This window comes from Pelobates fuscus, chromosome 1 (genome assembly GCF_036172605.1).
Source record: "Pelobates fuscus isolate aPelFus1 chromosome 1, aPelFus1.pri, whole genome shotgun sequence".
In the NCBI taxonomy this organism is placed as follows: domain Eukaryota; kingdom Metazoa; phylum Chordata; class Amphibia; order Anura; family Pelobatidae; genus Pelobates; species Pelobates fuscus.
In genome coordinates, this window is record NC_086317.1 from 336,013,426 (window position 1) to 336,035,891 (window position 22,466).

Here is a 22,466-nt window from a genome sequence, read left to right on the forward strand (position 1 = left end):
AATATTTATCAATACGTAAAATAGAGTGGGTGGGGGGATGGGTTGGAAACTGAATTCTTGAAGTATGGGAAAGTTGGTGAATTTTATAACAGAGCAATTTTAGCCTAAATTCTAACTTCTGTTAGTGCTGCAGCTGCAATGCTTGAGGTTCACAAGTTCAATTCTTGCCAGGATCAACTCATTTAATAGTCTTTCCAAGTACCACTGCATAATATTTAGTTGGGTCTATTTCATAGGGTGTTTGAAAACTAGGACACATAATGTCATATAATTTGATCTAAGGACAATAATAACAAATTAATATTATTATTATCATGAACAATAATTAACTCAATGCTTTGTTAGTAAACAAACCTTTTTCAATATGTGTGAGTGAGTTTGGGGATGAAAATTACATTTTCAAAAAAATATTAAGTTATTTCTGAATTTTTTTATGCATATGTGTGAAATAAATTTACAAGTGAAGTTAAATGTGTTTATACTTCAGCAATTTCTATGGAATGGTAACATTCATAAATAAGATCATGCAGCTCAACAAAATTAGACACCTTGCGTTCTCATAATAAAAATAATAATATGTGGGGAGGAGCCTGACCGCCATGCTGACAGGCTGCACATTGAGAGAGCTCCGTGAAAACTATTGCAAACTCTTGAAATTAAACAACTAGCATCTGTATACATGCTCACACTCACAATGACAGTGCAGGGGACAAACAGCACTAAGTACAGCTGACATATGCAGGTTTTTACCAGTGGTGTTTAGTCGTCGAGTGCATGGAACTATTATCAGACACTCAACGGCCTGAACACCGCTGAGGCTTCCATACTCGCTGACCCCCACCCACCCTAGACCAGGATCCAGATTCCAGTGGGTAGACCTATCCTAGTCTAGAGAGCGAAGCAGGCTGCTCTTATAAGAACAAGTGTTGTGATCCAAGGGAGTATAGTGATTATAGCAATCCCCAGAGTGTGGATATAGCTCTCCAATCCCCCAAACATGAGCCTAGACTTCAAGAAGGGTAAAACTCTCAGTTTAATGGTATCCATAACTGGCCTTTCATGACAGTCCCCAGCCAAGGGGCACTCCCCCCTGGACCACATTGGCTCTCAGGTCCAGGGTACTCCCATACAAAATCATACAATCCCTCCTCTGTGCCTGGGAGATAATTGGATCAGGAACTGTACTAATCTAATCCAATTATCTTCAAACACAGAAAAAAAAAAACACTTTTTCCCCAAACACCCCAAAAGTACCCTAAAAATACATTAAAACCCCACAAATTGGATGTGCTTGAAATTTTATATAGATATGTGTTTTTTTCCCATTTGATAAAGCCCTATGGAGCAGTCTGTCTGCTCATTTTATTGTAAATACATTTTCAATTCTGACCTTTATACTTAGCCATATGGAGAGCACTATTATTTTTTACTTTTATCTTATATGGTCCACCTCCCTGCTACTCTGCTGTGGATAATCACCAGAGGATATCCTACAAGTGGGGATCTAAACCACTGTATGCTGATCTGGTTTAAGCTCCATCTCATGCGATCGGTCAATTGGACTTAAGTATTGTATGAACTGACATATTGCAGTATTGTTTTTTCCTGTTTTTCTGCTCTCTTTCATGTGGTCATGAAGTGAAGTCAAAATCAGGAACACAATACTGAAACTTATGATAAGTAACACTATTCTAGGACTGTCTCTGGCAAACCATCTTGTATGTGTCCAAGGACTCTGTTTTGTTATTAGTGATTTAATTACTTTTTATTCTAATATTTAGTTGTATTTTTTTTTTTTTTTACGCGTTTCCCCATTGGTGCATCCTGTACCTTGGTCTTTTATTTCTAGCTTCTTTTTAAAACGAAGAAAAAAAAGTACCATACAAAAAAAATGAACTTTGTGTTCTCACTGCTGTACCAAGAGAAAAAGGAAACCAAACAAAAACAAAGAAAACACAAAATAAGTCACCTGGGTGCCTCTTCTACCACCTTCTGATTTCGCCTTTGAATGGAACATTCTCTCTCATTTAACCATAGGGCATTACCATGCTTGTCTGCCAATACCTGCAAACATACAGAGAGAACAATTTCTAAACTGATTAAACACGCATACAGTTATAAATTAAACCCAGGTCCATTTAATAAACTGAAAATATTTTCTTGTGCAAGCCTTCAACAAAGACCATATACATGAATTATAGAGTATAACATTAATAAAATATATAGGACAGAGTGACACTATTAGAGACACAATGTGGCATACTGCTTTTCTATTCTATATTGTAACAAAGGATATCAAGCATCCCTAAGGATGTCGAACCCACAATATATAACTAATGTCCCAATAGCTTTCTTCTTGTCTTGCCCCAAATGCAGATAAAAAAAGGGATGAAGGCTACAAACTTTTACATTACTATAAAGCATCAATTTAACAGTTTGTTTCACGAGTCTCCAATGAATAATATAAAAGTTAATCAATGTCATACCCATAATGCCTAGTAAATCACAAGATTAGTCTCAAATCAAGGCTACATAAAACATGAATAGGGATGAAGGTTTTGAGAGTGAGTTATCTTCTGCCACCACAAACACAAAGGGGTCCACTTTTTTTTCCATGATAAAACTCAAACGGAACGATTTCTTTTTATGAATGCATTATATGCTAAACACATGGCATCTTCAGTTAGATTTCAAGAATAGAAGTACATCATATTTATTGTAGTGAACACTAAAATACACTTGTAATCTTAATAGAAGGGTCTGTAAAATCTACCACACCACGGTTTTAAAAAAACAAGACATTAAACTCAAATCACATGGCAGCTTAGAACGCTCATAAATACAAACCTGGATTTCTATGTGGCGAGGGTCATCAATAAATTTTTCTATCAACAAACGATCATCTCCAAAACTAGAGGCTGCCTCTTGAGCTGAAAACCTGAATCCATCCCTAAAGTTAAGTAAAAAATAAAATAATGTGTTTATATGTTATTACAGATTGAAAATCAGGTGAAATTAATATCACCAATCATTTTGTTAGACTTTCTACTGCTGATCTCAAATACTACACCAAGCATTAGAAACAAACAAAAGAAAATATTTTGTTTAACTGAAAACTCCATGTAAATATACCAGTGCCTAGGGGAATAGACAATAATATAAAACAAATATAAACTCATTTTAAAACCAACACAGATTACAGTCAATCATTTAGGTTTCCTTTTTCACCCACCCTTATTCATTGCATTACAATAATTTTGCTGCCAAACTACAAATATAAGGTATTAACCAAAAAACAACAACACAACCCACACAAAAAATATATAAATATTTAAAGAATCCAGCAAAAGACAGTGCTGAGCCCCTATGTGATACAAAACATACAAGAGTAACAAACAATAGCTTACAATTTCTCATATATTGAAATGTAGGGTGCTAATAGAGTCCTAATATACAATTGGTGGTGATACTTCTTAGGGTTCAGAGGCAGGAAGATGATTAAACTGCTAAATTGCTGTCAGGACAAGTAGTTTATAGTCTCTTGTACGGTGTTTCAATGAATGAAGCATCTACTGCTAAAACACAATGTGTATAAATGGAGTATAAATCCTGCAAGATTATCAGAAACTTCGAAGAGGGGTAAAAGCTATACTTAACAGGGTTCTGCTACACTCAAATCCATAAAAACGATAATATCTCTATTTAGGAGGCATTTGGCTGTATTTGAAAGACAGCCTGCACTAAGAACATATAGATCAAAGACATTTTGTTACTGATGCTAAGTTGAAGGAGAGATTAACTAAAAACTGGTCCATCTCTATTCCTTTAAATCAGGGGTGGGGAACCTTCGGCCATAATGCTCTTAAGGGAGATGTAGTCCAAAACATCTGAAGGGCCGAAGGTTCCCCACCCCTGCTTTAAATAAAGCTTTCAGTTTGCAGAGGAAGGGGTTAAATAAACTACTAATTTTTCTCACCCACCTACACTGTACAAACACTATCATAGTTGTTCACTCAAGTAAGAATCCTAAGTGAATTTCAAATTTCCAGTTAGTAACAACCAAACTAGAAACATTATCTAAGTCAGCTATGCTTCCTGTTTGGCTACTGTGAGAATTCAACATGGATTCAAAATTTTATGGCAAGACATGAGGCTTCATATTTGCTAATCTTTCTTTACTGAAACCTCCAGCATCAAAGAAACTGTTAACAATAAATAGATAAAAATCAACCAGAGAGCATGACAGTAGTATGTATAGCAATCAGGCTCCTCCCAACTCCTTTCTTTGCTGCTTGCCTCCCAGGTGAGTCTATTCAAATTACAGTCTCTTACATTTAAGACTTAATTATAAATATAATTTATGGTTATATCTTTCATTATATTTTTCTTCAAATAAACTTGGTTATTATATGAATTTATTATTTCACAGGCTACTGCTTAATTAGTGCCTGTGTTCTTTCATATTTCACAACGTTTTGATAGTTTGTGTCCCTCAAGTGTTCCACTCAGACACTGCCATATAATTTGCTTCTCTGTTTTGCTACCGCACTAGTATCTGACACGTCCCTGACACATAATCAGTCTTCCGCCCGGCCTCTCTTGGAGTCGTTTCATGACGCAAACTTTCTTCCCGCCCTTTCTACTCGCCATTTTATGCATTTGCGGCAATTTCCAGCCTTTTTTGCCGATCGGGAAACTGCAGCACTAACGGACACGTTTACAGCTCTCTTCTCCCTTTTGCCAGATTCTATCAAGTAAGTTCACCTAATTATATTACAGTGCAAAGTTGTGTCTACCCTATTGCTTATACTGTCTGTCACTTAGTGCAATTTCTTCTATTTTTCACAGATCTTTCCTGGAAAAACAATTATGATAGTGGCTGACCACCACATATTAAAGTGATTTATATTATTATTATTATTTTCATTTACTTAAATAATTACAACAGGTGATCCCTGTATACCCCATATTATTTTTGGGTGACTCCTCATCTGCTGTAAATTTTTACTTTTCCTCATATTGTTTGTGGTGAACCCCACTTGTGGATATTTACTTATTCAATTTATTTTACTTGAAAACAAGTTTCTTGTAGGTGACCCCCACTTATTTTACAACTCAGTGGCTGACTCCACTTTTATTCACCTTCATCATTTTATTATTATTATTTATTGTGTGGTAACCCCACCATTTTCTGGGTGAACCTATCATTAGGAAAGCAGATAGGGCAATCTGCCGCTCTGATCGGCTCAACTGGACAGTTTGCGGTCTCCCGGGTGCTCGGGTCCGGCATGTTGCTGACAGAGTGGATGGATTATTGGGAGGGGCTGGGGATGACCCAGCGGTCATGGTCCATGTTGGTACCAAAGACAAAGTAAGAGGAAGATGGAAGGTCCTAAAGAATAATTTCAGGGAATTAGGTAGCAACTTAAGAAAAGTGGTATTCTCTGAGATATTACCTGTGCCACGCGCTACAGTGGAAAGGCAGCGGGAGATTAGAAAGGTCAATGCGTGGCTTAAGTCTTGGTGCAGGAAGGAGGGTTTGGGGTTTTTAGAGCACTGGGCCGACTTTGCGATTGGGTACAACCTTTATAGTAGTGATGGATTGCACCTAAACGGGAGAGGGTCTGCAGTGCTGGGGGATAGGATGGCTAGAAGGCTGGAGGAGATTTTAAACTAGTAGTAGGGGTGGAGGATCATAGCAATCTACAAAATGGAGATAGGAAAGAAAGGAGATGGGCTTTAGCACAGTATAAGGGGGGGTGGAGACTGGGGAGGGCAAGCTCAGAACAGAGAAGCTATGTAATGTTGATAATTCACAAAAAGTACAAGTGATTCATGATATTAAATGTATGCTTACTAATGCAAGGAGCCTAAATAACAAAATGGGGGAACTAGAGGCAGTAGCATACACTAAACAATATGATATATTAGGCATAACTGAAACATGGTGGGATGAGACACATGACTGGGCAGTTAACTTAAATGGGTACATGTTATTTAGGAAGGATAGGAAAAACAAGAAGGGTGGTGGGGTATGTTTGTATGTCAACCATGATTTAAAGCCAAATCTTAAGCAAGTGGAATGCGATGAGGAAAATGTGGAAGCTTTATGGGTAAATATCTGCTTGGGGGAAAAGAAGGGAAACCAACTATTGGTTGGGATATGTTATAAACCACCTAATGTTAATATTGACGAGGAACAACAGCTGTTTGAGCAAATTGAGAAAGCTGCAAATCTGGGTAACACTTTAATTATTGGAGATTTTAATTACCCGGACATAAATTGGGACAGAGGGACTAGTAGCTCAGCAAAGGGAATTAGGTTTTTAAACTTGTTAAAAGACACCTTCATGTCACAACTTGTACAAGCACCAACTAGAATGGACGCTTGTCTGGACCTGGTTTTAACAAACAACGTTGATCTTTTGACCAACATTCAAGTAGGTGAGCACTTGGGAAATCGTGATCACAATATAGTGTCCTTTGAAATAAACTCAACAAAACAAAAGCACATGGGGTATACTAAAACATATCATTTTGAAAAGGCCAATTTCAATAAGTTAAGGACAGCTTTACAATATATTGACTGGCATAACCTCTTTAGTGAAAAGAACACGGAGGATAAATGGAGCATCTTCCAACAAATATTAGAAAGGTACATTTCTCAGTATGTACCATTGGGAAATAAATATAAAAGAAAAATTTAAACCAATGTGGCTTAGTAAAGAAGTAAAACAAGAGATTAAAAATAAGAAAAGGGGAGGCGGGACCGGGCGGCCATGCCAGTAGGCTGCAGATCACTAGGGCTCCCGAAGAAATGGCTAAACCTAGGGTAGATGCCCACCGTACCTGGCATAAACCAACCCGGGGGTCCATGGCCTGAGCCTCCGGAATGTCCCGGTGTAGCTGGAGCGCCCGACGCCGGGCAGCTCTAGGTCCTGGAGAGAGATTCTGGGGCCCGGGGATTGGGGCCTATGCGGGAGGGGAGTGGGGCGGACGGCCGCTGCCTCGCTCTCCCCACAATGCACAATAACTTGCCTGACGCCTCCCTGGTCCCGTTTCCCCCCCCCTGTGGGCCGGGGGGGTTATCCCGGTCCCCACCAGGAGGGCTGCCACCTATGCATCTTACCTGGGCGGCCCACAGCCGCGGAAGAAAGGCTCCCACGAGGTCTCGCCAAAATGGCCGACGGCTACACAGCAACTCAAGAAGCAGAGACAGTGATCCCTCTAAGATACGCCGACACAATACTGTAAAGCCTCAGCTGCTACCGAGAGAGATCCCTGAGGGCTCTTGAGCGCCCACGCAACAAACCTGGAACACACGAGGAGACAGGCGGGAACCGTTCCAGCATACATTCCCTCCATCTGCCCATGTTAAAGCGGCGATCCCCGAGGCACACTATGGGCCACCTGAGACCGAGCATGCATCATTCAGGACCAGGGCGGTAAGAACAAATGGGACAATCATCCCCATCCACTGACCGCAAGGTGCTACAGCCCACGACGGACCACCAAGGCTGGCGAAACAAGGCACCTAAACCTACCCAGCAACCAGGAAGCAATGGCAGGACAGGGGGTCCCAGCGGATCTCGTGGAAGTAACCTCCAGGGACTCTCCCCAGGTTTAGGCATGGACTGGAATACCACTGCCTCATACTTTATGCCCGGTTGGAGCTCTGTTTATTATCTTGTCTCTCTCCCTATTTTATAGTTAATTTCTGCTTAAGCTCAATACTTAGTGAGGGAGATAGCTGAATGTGAGTCGCACTACCTGGTGGCAACCAGCTTTAAGGAGAATCCTTATCAAGCCTCTATTACCAGAATAGGTATATTCTATTAAGCAAGCAAATCGTAAATAGAAAATAATACATGTATGTGACTTTCTCTTGTAACTCACTAATCCTACTACATAGGATACTCAAGCTTCAGACATATCAGATAAGATACATATGTGATTTTATAACTGAAATGTGCAATTTTACCGTGCCACTGTTTAATGTACCTACGTTTATATATACCTTTACGCTATTGTGGCGCTTGTAGATACTACTCGAAATATTTATTTTGCTTCTCTTAGTTACCAGCCTGAACGAACCTACAGCTACAGATTGTTTTACCTAGCCTGACTTCTCTTGTTTTAAAAACAAAAAATGTGCTGATAATGATTGCCATGTTATTGATACTCGTTTCATTCCATCAGCTTGTATTTGCTGTTGTGGCAATATAAGCGTATTTTGTTATTCGAAGCACAATAAAAATAAAGAATTTAAAAAAAAAAAAAAAAAATAAGAAAAGGGCATTTAACCCCTTAAGGACCAAACTTCTGGAATAAAAGGGAATCATGATGTGTCAGACATGTCATGTGTCCTTAAGGGGTTAAAGCATTTAAATCAGACAAATCAGATGCATCTTATAAAAGATATAAGGAAGCAAATAATGCGTGCAAAAAAGGCAATTTGATTTGCTAAACTTCAAAATGAAAAAATGATAGCTAAAGAGAGCAAAACCAACCCCAAAGCATTTTTTAACTACATAAATTGTAAAAAAAAACAAAAATGAAAGAGTAGGTACACTAAAAACTGAAACGGGGGTGTTAGTTAATGAAGACCGGGAAAAGGCAGGAATTTTAAATAACTATTTCTCCGCCATATATATTAAGGAAGAACTTACGGCAATAGATGTGCAAATGATTGCTACTAAAATCTTGGAGAATAATTGTAATTGGTTAACTCAAGACAAGGTGCTGCAGCAACTAAAGAAAGTTAATATAAACAAAGCTCTAGGGCCTGACGGTATCCATCCACGAGTACTTAAGGAACTAAGTGTAGAAATAAGTGAAACTCTGTATTAAATTTTTCAAGATTCTTTTCTTTCAGGAAGTGTTCCGGAGGATTGGAGGAAGGCAGATGTGGTTCTTATATTCAAAAAGGGTTCAAAATCCTTGCCTGGAAATTATTGACTTGTGAGCTTAACTTCAGTGGCTGGGAAAATATTTGAAAGGTTATTAAGGGATAATATTCAAAAATTCCTTGAGAAGAACATGGTTATCAGCAAAAATCACTGTAGTGGAGGAAGCAAATGAGGCCCTTACAGCCAGGGTGACGGCCACTGACACCGCGGTGGCGCGCCAGGGCGAGATGTTGCTCTCCCTACGCCGACAGATGGAGGATGTTGACAATAGGGGGAGAAGGTGCAACATACGGGTCCGTGGGGTCCCAGAAGCTGAGGGACCTGAAGATGCAGTGGCCACACTCACGGATCTCTTTAGCTCTCTCCTGCAACCGTCTCCACCGGCAGAAATTGAGTTTGAGAGGGCACATAGAGCCCTGCGACCCCGCTCAGCCGAGGAGGGACCGCGCGATCTTATTTGCTGCCTACACTCGTTCCCAATGAAAAACGCCATAATGCTGAAGGCCAGGGAACGGCAGACCTGGCCCTTCCGGGGGACCCAGGTCTCCCTCTATAATTACTTTTCCCCGATGACTCTTGAAGCCAGGAGGGCCTTACGACCGGTCACTACAATACTAAGAGACCGCAACATACCTTATAAATGGGGATTCCCCTTCTCCCTGCAAGTCCGACATCAAAACCGTTGGCTCTCGCTGAGGTGGCCAGAAGAGGTACCACGCTTCATGGGAGAATTGGGCCTACCCTCACCGCCGGTCTCTGACTGGATCCTGGGTCCACTGAATCCGCCACCAAGACCGCAAAGGGGACCCAGAAATCGGGGTGGGAGAGCGCCCCCTGTTCAACATATGGGAAGCCGCGGAGACCCGTTATCTCCGGAGGAGTGACACCGGAGGCCAGCCAGGACCCATGCACCGCTTGGTACCGACCCGAGACGGCTTCCCTTGTTTGCGCCCTCTACATCTCAAACGCCCTTCCTACCCGACCACGATGTGACCCTTCAAGCTGCTGCCAGTTGCCCGACTTCGCCTCCCAGAGTCTACGAGAAGCAGGTTTGACTAATCACTCCGTTTCAGGTACTCTGTACTTTGGGCACTATACAAAGAGATATGGGCTTTGGGAGGGGGGGAAATGGGACATACAGTTTGGGTGGGGATAATGTTCCTATCTCTGACACAAGCGAGGGTCCCATGGGGGTTATGGCACCGACCTGTGTATATCTCCAACCGCCAATTCTTTACAAGCTAGAACGGGTTCACCTTGCCTTGGGGTGGGGGGAAAAGGGGGGTAATGCAATGTATCCGCACCTGTTGTCTCATGGAGGGCATCCCTCGTGAGTTTCACCCGAGCGCAGACTGCTTGGGGTTGAATGTTCAACTGCTGAAGGGGACTCCTTCTTGACAGGGACAACTGGGGGACTGTTGGTTCCTTCTTGATTCGCTTTGGGGGGGGATGGGGGGGAACGGGTATTGCGTATCAAGCTTTAATATACAATGTAATGTTTTGCTGATTTTGTGTCTGCACCTCACCTCGGGCCCGTACCCACGTACATTTTCAACTATGTTAGCACGGAAGGTTATAGAGGCCCGCAGCTCCATCTCACCACATCCCCAGCCCCCCCCCCCCTGGCTGTTGGAACGATTGCATGACCCACCGCTACACCCTGGCCCACTGGCGCGTAACAGCGCGTACAACGTTTATACTCAACCATGGTTCTTTGATGTGGTCCCCCCCTCTCCCCCTCTCCGGTTGGTGGGACGCCTGCATGGCCTACCGCTACATCGTAGGCCTACTGGTCCATAACAGCGCATGCAGCGTTTACACTTAACCCTAGTCATTTGGTGTAATTGTGACCCCGAGAAATTTCTCCCCCCCCGGCGACGCACTTGACATTGCTGTCACCCGGGGACACATAGGGCGCAGGGTTCCCGGAAGATAGAGGTGGATATGTGGGTACCAAGGGGCTCCTTATATTATATCTTGGGGGGCAATGTATATATGACCATAATGTTTGATGTTATTAATTGCTCGCTCCATTTGTGACGCGCACTGTTTACATGTTGATATTGTTTATTCAGAGCTGTAACTGGGGGGCTCGGTGGAGCGGATGACCTCGTACTTGACCCATCGACTCTCTGACATCTCACTTGGCTGGGGCTTGACCCACGTTCTCTACAATCTACACTCGCGCTAGTTGATTGGTGACCGGACGGCAGGAACTTGGACTCCTGGGCTGGTGACCTGCGTACAGTTACACGACGCCCTATACATACACAAGACACTGCTAGTCTGACCCCCCTGTACCGACTTCGGTTCACCGGCTACCAACCACTACTACCTCCTACTCTTCCCCCCTCTTTCTTACCCTCGCCCTCCCTTCCATACGTCCTCCCCCCTCTCACCCCCTGCTCTTTTCTTGCCACCCGCCGGCCGGCCCCACACCTCGGGTGCGCGATTGCCCTTGGCCCTCTGCATCTTGGGGATACTACCCGGCCCTCCTTCATTTGGGAACCCTGCCGGGACGTATAGGTGAGTATGGCATTTCAGAGTGCACCTGCTGCGGGAAATGAGAAAAAAACACATCTCAGTTGCCCTGCTGCAGGAAACGCACTTCAAGGAGGGATCGGCACCTGGACTACGGAGTAGACACTACCCTGTTAACTACTTCTGCAACCACCCTACAGCTCACAAATCTGGTGTAGCTATATTAATTGCCACGGAACTGGATTTTAAAGAATTGGAACGTGTTCAGGATTCACAGGGGAGGTATCTCTTCCTCAAAGGCATCATAGCGGATAAGATTTATACTATGGCAACTATATATGTCCCCAACAAAAGGCAAGCATCATTCATTCGCAATGTCTTACTCCAACTGGAGGACTTCACAGATGGAATATTGGTGGTGGGAGGGGACTTCAACGCCCCACTAGACCCGACCCTGGACTCTTCCACGGGTCATAGCTGTATACCACAACGCAACATTAGATCAATCCGGCAGTCACTCGATTCCCTACGACTAGTAGATTGCTGGAGGGCCCTCCATCCCTCGACAAAAGATTTTACCTATTACTCCGCACTCCATAATCGTTACTCACGTATAGATTATATCTTCATCGCGAGGGAAGGACTCTCCCATCTCCGCGGGGCCGACATAGGAACAACCACCTGGTCAGACCATGGTTCAGTCGGGATAGAGCTGAACTCACCCCTCTACAGACCGAAGAACTGGACCTGGAGGCTCAATCCGTCTTTATTAATGGATCCGGGTGTTAAAATGCAAATCCAACAGGAACTGGACCAATACTTCAGAGAAAACGACACCCCGGAGTCTTCCCCGATCACCATCTGGGAGGCTCACAAGAGTGTAATCCGGGGCACACTCATACGCATTGCGTCCCAGAAGCGTAAGGCCCATATGCAGGAAATGGTTGAAGTCTATGCTGCTATCTCTACTCTAGAACGCCAACATAAACGCTCCCAACTTAACGCTACATATGGCGAACTAATGGAGCGGAGGAGGAAACTGAAGGACCTTATCCTTAAAAGGCACCTTAGCTCGGTTCAACGCACAAAGGGCTTCTACTACACGCACGCCAATAAGGGGGGCAAATATCTGGCGAGACTGCTAAAGGGCCCCCAGCCCCAACGACAAATCCATAAGATCCAGCTGACCTCGGGAGAAGTCTCCCCATTCCCGCAGAGAATTGCGGAAGAGTTTCGACTATATTACGCACGATTGTATAACCTCTATGGTCCTACTGGAGCCTCTACAGACTCGAGGGTACGCAACGCGACACGAGAATATCTGTCCGGAACGATCACCAAGGTGATCGACCAGGAATCAGCTACACTTTTGGATGCCCCGATATCCATAGAAGAACTAGCTGCGGCCCTTAAGGCTTCCAAAACGGGCAAGGCCCCTGGACCAGACGGTTTCCCCACGGGTTACTACAAGTGTTTTACGGATATATTGTTGCCCTGGCTTTCTAAGGCAGTCAACGCAGTGGGAGAGGGAGGAACCCTGGGGACGGAATCCTTGGCTGCCACCATCACGGTCTTACTGAAACCGGGGAAAGACCCCTTACATTGTGGTAGCTATAGGCCGATCTCCTTATTAAACGTAGATGCCAAGCTGTTCACGAAGGTTATAGCCACCCGTCTTAAACATTTGCTTCCGGACCTTATACACCCTGACCAGACGGGCTTTATTCCGGGTAGGGAGGCCCGAGATAGCACATTGAGACTTTTCTCCATTCAGCACCACGCGAGGAGATCGGGGACACAGTTGCTCCTGTTATCGACCGATGCCGAAAAGGCATTCGATCGTGTCAACTGGGCATATATGCTGGAGACCCTCCAATTGCAAGGCTGCGGGCAGAGACTCCTTGCTTGGATATCCGCGATATACAGCAGGCCACGGGCATCTGTGCGGGTTAACGGGGCCACGACTGGGGACTTCGCGATCAACAACGGAACCCGACAGGGATGCCCGCTTTCGCCCTTACTGTTCGCTCTCTCCCTGGAACCTCTATTACAAGCGATTCGCAGTAACCCAGACATCCAGGGGTATGACTGGAAGGGGGTACAACACAAAGTGGCAGCGTACGCGGATGATCTCCTCTTCTTTGTCCGCAATCCCAGGATCACGTTGCCGTGCCTCCTCAAGGAATTCGATAGATTCGGGCAGATATCCGGATTTAAGCTCAATGTCTCGAAGTGCGAGGTCTTGAACATCACGCTCCCCGCAGAGGAATTCCATTCCTTGGAGACAGAGTTCGCATTTCACTGGTGTCGTGACAAGATGAGGTACCTGGGGGTTTGGGTGTCTGAGAACCCGGGTAACATTTATCAACACAACTTCGCACCCTTATTAAAGACCGTACTCTCGGACCTCACCAGGTGGGCGCACCCGCACATCACATGGCACGGCAGAGTCGCGGTAATCAAGATGAACATCCTCCCGCGGGTTCTGTACCTTATGCAGACCATACCTCTTGCAATACCGCTGGTCTTCTTCTCTACCCTGAAGACGGCGGTGCTCAAGTTCGTCTGGAGAGGCGGTCGATCTCGGATCCGACATGAAATCATCTGCCGACCTAGAATCCAGGGTGGATTGGCATTGCCCGACTTTAGGAAATACTATCAGGCCACGATCATGCAACGCATCCTAGACTGGCATGTATCGTCCTCCGCCAAGCATTGGGTGGTACTGGATAGAGGTCTTATTGGTCCGACATTGGAAGAACGAATATGGGGCACCTCGGGACGACCACCGGTCCACCTCCCAGTAGAGGGACTGATCTTCCAAACCCTGGTGGGTTGGAGATCTGTGAGACAGCTGGATCACATATCCCCATCCCCTAGCCCGATGCTCCCGCTCACGCATAATGAGGCCATAGGTGGGGGACTTCCCCCCATAGCCTGGCCCTTACAGGACATAGGGACATATATACCAATACACAGAGTTCTGGAGGGTGGGGGGCTGAGGACTTTGCCCTCGCTGTTGGGCGACAGACCACGGACGCCTCTCATCTGCTTCCGTTACTTCCAACTACAGCACTTTTATGAAACATTACCACATAAAGAAAAACTACACAGAACCCTCACGTGGTTTGAGCGCCTCTGCGACCGGGGTACAGTGGTGGAACACGCCATCTCAGTCTTATATCAGCACCTCCTGACCAATCATGCAGAAGCACCACAGACATTCAAAAGACAATGGGAAGAACAACTTGGAAAATCTCTCACGGTACAACAGTGGGAAACGGCGTTATTATGGCAACATAAGAGCTCCATGAGTTCTTATTACCAAGAGGTGAATTATAAACTCATTTCCCATTGGTATAGGACGCCAGCTTTATTGCACCGCATATTTCCCTCCATACCCTCTGTATGCTGGAGGTGTCAAGAGACGCGCGGAACAGTTCTGCACATATGGTGGGACTGCAAGGCTATAACCCCATACTGGGAGATGATCAGGGAAACAATCATACTGATCCTGGGGGATATCCCAGACTGGACTGCAGAACTCGCCTTACTACACATCACAACGTCCTCAGTATCCTCGTACAAGAAGTCGATATTGCGGCATCTGCTCAACGCCGCCAAAGCCAACATTCCAGCCCATTGGAAAACATCTGATGTACCTTCCAAATCCGAATGGATTCGCAGAGTAGAGGAGATACAGGGTGCCGAAGCAGCCTACTCGGCCTTAACTGGCAGGGAAACAAAACATACGGAGGTTTGGTCGCCGTGGTTTATGTATATCTCACGATGCCGTGGTACTGGGGGCATATCGGGGGGCCCGACGGGGGCACGCGCCGTCCCGAGCTAGGCAGAAGAGGCAATACCCTGTCTATCCCATCCATCCTATCCTCTTTCACCCCCTCCTCTACCCCTCTTGTCGGTGACCGGGGCTCCGGACTCGGTCCGGGGGAGTCTCTTAGACACTCACTGTAAGATAACGACTACACACTTAATTCATTAAACGCGAAGGGGTGACTTGAGACATACACACGAAATTACCAGAAGTCAGCGAACACCCATGGAGGGCTCTGACACATCTGGCAATTAGATTTGGTAGTTAACTGCCTTATGGCGAGACAACACCCACCGAGACGTAGGTCCCTGATGTGACGCACTCACGATACAATCTCTCCTCATATAACAACAGCATCCACAACACACAACACATTGCACATCTCTTATGATGCTCGAGAGAGTGAAATCCCTTACGCTTCCCCCCCCATATCTCAGATGCAACGACACGTGATAACCTATAGGCCTAACCCAATGCTGGGATGACGGGGCTTGTCGATGTGTCAGATACGAAGCTACTGTTAGTCATAGGACCCGACCCCCAGGTTAACTCAAGGTCTGGGGTTTTCACCTCAGAACTTGCAGCTATCCTTATTATATCCAGGGTTCTGTTCTGGCATTGACACTGCTAGCTCGCTAATTTTCGGATACCTTACTCTCCAAATAGATAATAAAGTCGAGCGCACTGTAATATAGATTCCTACAATGAGTATTGCACACAAGGGCAGGTCGCTCCCGGACATCACCTGTTCATGAATATTGCATAACACCCCGGGATTCAGTGTATAAAGAGTTTATTATGCGGGGCTACCTACGCTTGTTTTTTTTTTTGTCACTGTATTATATAACACTGCATAGATCGCTGTTGATCATCTGATAATCACTCATTAATAATGTTTAACTGTTTACATTTGTTGTTTAACCAGCAATGTTGGACCTGCGAGTCCTAACCGCTTGATTTTGATGCCTTCGTAGATCTCTCAATAAACAGATTTACAAAAAAAAAAAAAAAAATCTGCTTTATTTAGCTAAAGTAATTTAGGTGACTATAGTGTTCCTTTAATTATAATAATGACAGGAGGCGAGCATTTTGCATTAACTTTCTTTACTAACTCCATAGCAGCAAAATAAAACCAGTTGAAATAAAGAACCAGAGTACAGACAGAGTCTATATAAGCAGGAGTACATCCATATCACTCCCTCTTTCTTTGCTGCTCAATCACAAGTCAGGTCAGTGTACTGCTTCTTTAATTCAATGTATATTTGAACTAGTTATATGTTGTATGTTTTGGTTTTCCTGGGGGTGGTAACAGGTTCCTTGATAGTCCCCTGTAGGGGTATGTATGTTTAGTTTGTGACTAAAAAAAACCTCCTCTCTCCTCAGGCTCTCTCACTGAGACGGCCTGTTGGTCTTCCCCCCCCCCCCCCCCTCCCTGCTGGCTATGTTCAACGTGACGAAATGAGACTAGGCACAGTAAGAAGGTAAATTTAGCTGTCAATTGTCGTAAGGATAGCAGTTCGTTATGAGGCCATCCCCTCAGGAATCTAAGCACCACTTACACATCCCAGAGGTGTTGGTATTTGGGCGCTGGTGGGCGTCTCAGTTTGATTCCCCGTAATAGTCGGCAGATCAGGGGATCTTGGCCGATTGCTCTCCCTTGGGATGGTACATGGGCTGCCGATATAGCTGACCTGATGACGTTGATGGTCCGATATGATTTACCTTCCTCGAAAATGGAAGAGAGAAAATTCATGATCTCGGAAACAGGAGCTGTAAAGGGATCCAGATCCCGTCCCACGCACCAACTGGTCCAAGTTTGCCATGCAGATAGGTAACTATTTTGTGTTCCAGGGGCCCATGAGTCCCACAAAAGATCTTTAGTTGTTTATGATTGTAACGGATCGCCTGGCACCCCGACTGGGTACCTCCGTTAAAGGATGCTCCTAGCGCTTCCTGAGGACTCCAAGCACTCTGGCAGACACCACAATCCCCGAACCGATGCAGCATATGAATCTTCTCAAGCATAGGAATGCTGTAGACCGTTGAATAGGAACCATACGAATAGGCTTACACTCCTAGCAGTCAACTGGAACAGCATGCAATAAATCCTCCCCCAATAATGAGACGACACTTCACTTTGAGGGTTAAACAGGAACTCTGGACTGGCACATCCAGCCTGGCTTTTATTTCCATCTTACACATTTAAGCATTTATAGATGTTACCTCCCACACATCTCCTCCCCTTAGATTAACACAATTATACAGTACACACTTTTCCCCAAATCCTGGATGTACCCCAAATACATATGATACACCTCTATCCCCTGATAGCCCTGATCTGGGTGAGCAACATACTAAAAAATCACCCAGATCGGACCAGAGGTTCGGGAGTTAGGAGCAGGCAAAGATTTGACCGACCGCATGGGTAAAGTATCCGAAAACAGTTCCATGCATTTTGGCCCTGCGGTCGGTCACAGAAACGTGAATAAAAACAAACGAATTGCCTGGGTTATGGAGCCTAAGGGGGATTCGAATGAATCCCCCTTAGTTCGTGGGGTTCTTTCTACCGAACGGCGTTCCCACACGAACTACTGGAAGTCTGGAGGTCTCAGCGGTGTTTGCCTAGTCGAGTGCCCGATTTTAGTTCCAGACACTCTACGGCAAAACACCGCTGTTTGGGAGTTTAAGATGGCCGCCGCCACGTGTTCCTTTCCCGAATGGCGGCCACCCAAAGGACAAAGACCACACTGCACTGATTGCCAATTACCTGTTTGCAACATTGTTGCAAACGGTAATTGGAGGCACACTTATTCCTGGGTGGTCTGGTTGTTCGGTAGTTTCACTCAATATAATGAATGGAGTGATTCTACCGAACAATCAGATGAATGCTGCATACATATAACCCAGGTTAACTGAACATATAAATACATATATAATATTAAAGGCAGTATTACTGTAATATGCTCCACAGTCTTAAAGGGACAGTATTCCCACAAGTCCCAATATGTCCATGGATGATTCTAAAAGGGCCAGCAGCAGCAATACAGAATACAACATGCCCAAATATAGTCTAAACGTACCAATTGTCCAGGGGCCATAGTCAGCAGGTAGGAGGCAGGCAGCCAGGCCCCTCCAATGTCCAGTGGCGAGGTGGGTTCCGCCACAATGATAGTTAGTGGGTGCACCATGCACCACTGAAAGAGTCCAGTCCACCAGGGCTAGCCGGTTGTCCACGGGCATAGGGTGTGGATTCCCCACTGGGTCCCGGAGTAGGTTTGAGTCGTTTGGCAGGAGGATTGGGCCCTCGCATGACAGTTCGAGGAGGTCTGGGAAGCAGGGTTGACTTGGCCATAGTGGTGTCAACAGGGTTAGCATCACTTATCGTTTCTGAATGTGATCAAGTACTCTCGCAATCATTGTGAACGGGGCAAAGGAATAAGTCCCTCATGTGGACCAGTGTTGGGTGAAGGCATCAACCACCATACACTCTGGGTCCGGGAGCCAGTTGGAAAACTGTGGAAGTTGATGGTTGTTTCGCGATGCAAATAGGTCTAGTGTTAATGGTCCTTTCCGTTCGTTCAGGCAAGCGAATATCTGCAGGTCCAATTGCCAATCGCTGGCATCTCTCCAATGTCGTGAGTACCAATCTGCGGTGAGGTTCGACTCCCCTGGAAGATGTTCGGCCCTGATCGAGATGTTGCGTGGGAGGCAACATTCGAAGATCTCATTTGTCAAATCCGCTAGTGTTTGGGAACGAGTCCCTCCCAAGCGGTTGATGTATCGTACTGCGGAGACTTTGTCCATCCGCAGTAGGATACAACAGTTGGATTGTCCTTTCCCCAGGCTTCGAATGGAGTCTATTTCGAAGCCCAGGAGTTGAATAATTCGAGTGAGGGTCAGTGCGGACTTGTTCCTGTTGACAATGATTCCCAAAGATTCTAATAATTTTATTGTGTAGTCGGTGTGTTGTGATGCCAGTTTGCTCGTCTTGCAGAACAGGAGTATGTCGTCCAAGCAGATGATACATCTGTTCCCTCGAGTCCTTAGGTGGGCCACCACCGGTTTCAGCATTTTCGTGAAACACCATGGAGCGGAGCTGCGTCCGAAAGGGAGGCAAGTGAATTGCCATGGGAACCTGTGCCATAGGAACCAAAGAAACGGTCGACTGTCCTTGTGAAAAGGAATCGACAGGTATGCGTCTTTGAGGTCCAGACGCGTAAACCAGTCCCTTTCTTGCAGGAGAGCCCGTAGCAGGTGTATGCCTTCCATTTTGAAGTGCCGGTATGTAACGTGGACATTCAGTTCCCTTAAGTTGATCACCGGTCTGAAGTCTTTGTTTTTTTTGCAGACGAGGAACATGTTGCTGAAGAAGCCCCCTTGTGTGTGCGCGGGTTGAATCGCGCCTTTTATGCGTAGTTCACGTAGCTCCAACTCTATGAGCTGGGTGTCCGTGTCGGAGAAGCATAGGGGGTGAGGGGGGCGCCTTTGTATGGGGCATGTCTGTAGTTTGATGCGGTAGCCTCTGACCGTCTGTAACACGAAAGCGTCTGTGGATAGTTTTGCCCAATTCTGGGAAAAAAAAGAGAAACATGGCCGGCAGTCATAGTTAATAAAGGCATGTTTGTGTTTCTTACCTGTGGGAAACCTTGCACAGGCACGTCCACGGCCTCTGTCCGATTCCCTCTGTTAGTAGAGGTAGTGCTGTCTCGCACCCGAATCCGGATAAGAGTGCTGCGGGTAGAAGTGCTGAGGATGTCCCATGCGGGGGCCTGATGGCCAAAAGCGGCTGGTGGCACGGCCCCGTTGCCAACCAACCCTGGGAAAAACACCCCTGGAAGGGTTGCCTCTGAACACTTTACACATGGAGGTGCGGGCCCTGTTCAAAGAAGTGAACACGTTCACGTGCTTGTTCAGCTCCTTCATATACGCCTCTCCAAAAAGTTTGCCGTGTCTGTGGGCCTAATTCTTTTACCCCAAGGTCAGTCAATTTGGGGTCGATGCGGAAGAGTGCTGCACTGTGCCGCTCTGTCAAGAGGGCCGCATTAGTATTTCCAAGGAAGCAGAAACCCCGTTGGGTCCACTCTCTAATGTCATGTGGACCATATCCGCGTTGAAGGAGTCTGCTCTGGCGTAAGCGTTATCTGCCAGGAACATCACCTGGGCCAGTGGCCCCATTGCGTCCAGGAGATTGTCTTGCACCCCTCTTCGTGGGTCGCAACCACCTCGTTCCATGAAGGCCAGCGTGAGTTTGTCAAACTCAGGCGTAAACGCCACCCTATCTGGCAGGGATGGTCTGGGGCACGCCGCCTGCATCCTTTTGCGGACATGTTTCTCCAAAGGCTTGCGGATCCAGAAGTGCATAAACTTAAGGAGGTGTTCAGGTGGAGCCCATTCCCCGGAGCAGGGATGGTGTATGTTTCTGGGGTCAAACATCTGTTGCCCCGTGGCGTCCAAAAAGACCTCCTGTTCTTGAGCAGCGGCCGTAGTGGAAGGCTCCGCATCTCCTTTGCTCTGGGGCTCACCCAGAAAGGTCTCCTTGACGTAGGTGTTGGAGCCCCAATCGCCGTCGTCTGAGTCAGAGACCACTGCCTGCCACTCATCCAGGATGGAGAGCGGGTGGGGCATATCCCTGTCCTCATCCAAGGAGACTTCTTTAGGGAACGCTGGGGCCGCAGGTACGAAGCGTTTGTTTCGTTTGAGGGGTGCCTTGCCCTTGCTAGCAGCCTTCCGAGACTCTTTGCCCTTCCAATGGCATTTCGCCGGGCGCTGTATCTCCCTGCATGAGGGTGAGCCACCATTTGAGTTCCTGACGTACCTCGTCCACCATCCGCATGGCCTTTTCGAGAGATGCGGCTACCGCCGCATTAATCATGGCCTGTAGGTCAATGGGGTTCTGTGTATCCTCCATTACAATAGGCAGGTAACAGGCACAGGTAGGGGAGTTATAGGGACCGTGTGGGAGGGACTTGTCAAAGGCCTTAGGCCGTATATTATGTAACGCCTAATGGCATGATAAAGCAGACCCTTGGAGTCACTGGGGCTCATCCAGGAAAACCGAATTGCTACAGCAGATTCCGGTAGGCAGCACTCTGGGAATTACCCAAATGGGGACTCACCCCTTTGGCCTACAATTTGTTACTCCCGAATCACAGGTCGTGCAGCAAGACCTGAGTAACAGTTCGTGTAGGACAAAAGGCACAAACGGGGAGATGAACGACCCGTTCGTGTCAAAGGCACAAACACAGGAACAGATGAATAGCCCGGTCTGTTCACACAGGAGCAGTGTGAGCAGCGCGGAAAGCACCCAGAGTGAAATTCGCGAACGTAGCCAGCAGGGAAGAGGAGGGGGGGAGGGGGAGACCAACAGGCCGTCTCAGTGAGAGAGCCTGAGGAGAGAGGAGTTTTTTTTTTAGTCACAAACTACACATACATACACCTACAGGGGACTATCAAGGAACCCATTACCACTCCCAGGAAAACCAAAACATACAACATATAACTAGTTCAAATATACATTGAATTAAAGAAGCAGTACACTGACCTGACTTGTGATTGAGCAGCAAAGAAAGAGGAAGTGATATGGATGTACTTCTGCTTATATAGACTGTCTGTACTCTGATTGGTTCTTTATTTCAACTGTTTTTACTTTGCTACTATGGAGTTTGTAAAGAAAGTTAATGCAAAATATGAAGCCTCCTGTCATGTTATGAAATTGTAACTTCTATACTTTTCGTTACTTCACTTTGTAGCTCAATTTTGTTTCACGCTTTGCAACGCATGGTATAATTATCTAACCATCACTGAGTTTCAGTGAGAAAATATTGGATATTTATTTAATTATCTCTTATTATTTCAAGTTTTTGTTAAATTGTGTTCATCTAGACAGCTTTTCCACATTTTATACTTTCTCAATTTGTTTGTAGGATTTGTTTCCGATAATAGAAACCAAGTAGACATACTATATCTGAAACCAAGTATTATTTAGATTTACTAGAACTGACCAAGCACTTTTACCTAACATTTTAAATAATTATATTAAAAGTTACAAACACAACCCTGCAAGGATGGGCAAATGGTAGATCCCCAGCTGGCAAAGCATTTTGGGAGTTGTACAGCAGACAGGGATCTACTCTTTTTTTTTCCCATCTTTGTGATGGGGGGACAAAAAAAAATAAAAAAAATATATATATATATATCCACTAGGGCCCTCTCTAATTTAGTTCCACACTGCTTACTTCCAT

General features: G+C 45.6%; 1 protein-coding gene across 1 annotated transcript in view; it reads right to left on the reverse strand.

Annotated features, from left to right (window-relative positions):
- Positions 1-22,466, reverse strand: part of PCCA (propionyl-CoA carboxylase subunit alpha) — a 532,298-nt gene that overhangs the window by 362,021 nt on the left and 147,811 nt on the right. Inside the window, exons 10-11 of the mRNA XM_063425353.1 lie at positions 2,848-2,950; positions 1,970-2,064 (exon numbers count right to left, since the gene is read on the reverse strand). Of these exons, the coding sequence (XP_063281423.1) occupies positions 1,970-2,064; positions 2,848-2,950 (198 nt within the window). The remainder of the gene's footprint in view (positions 1-1,969; positions 2,065-2,847; positions 2,951-22,466) is intronic.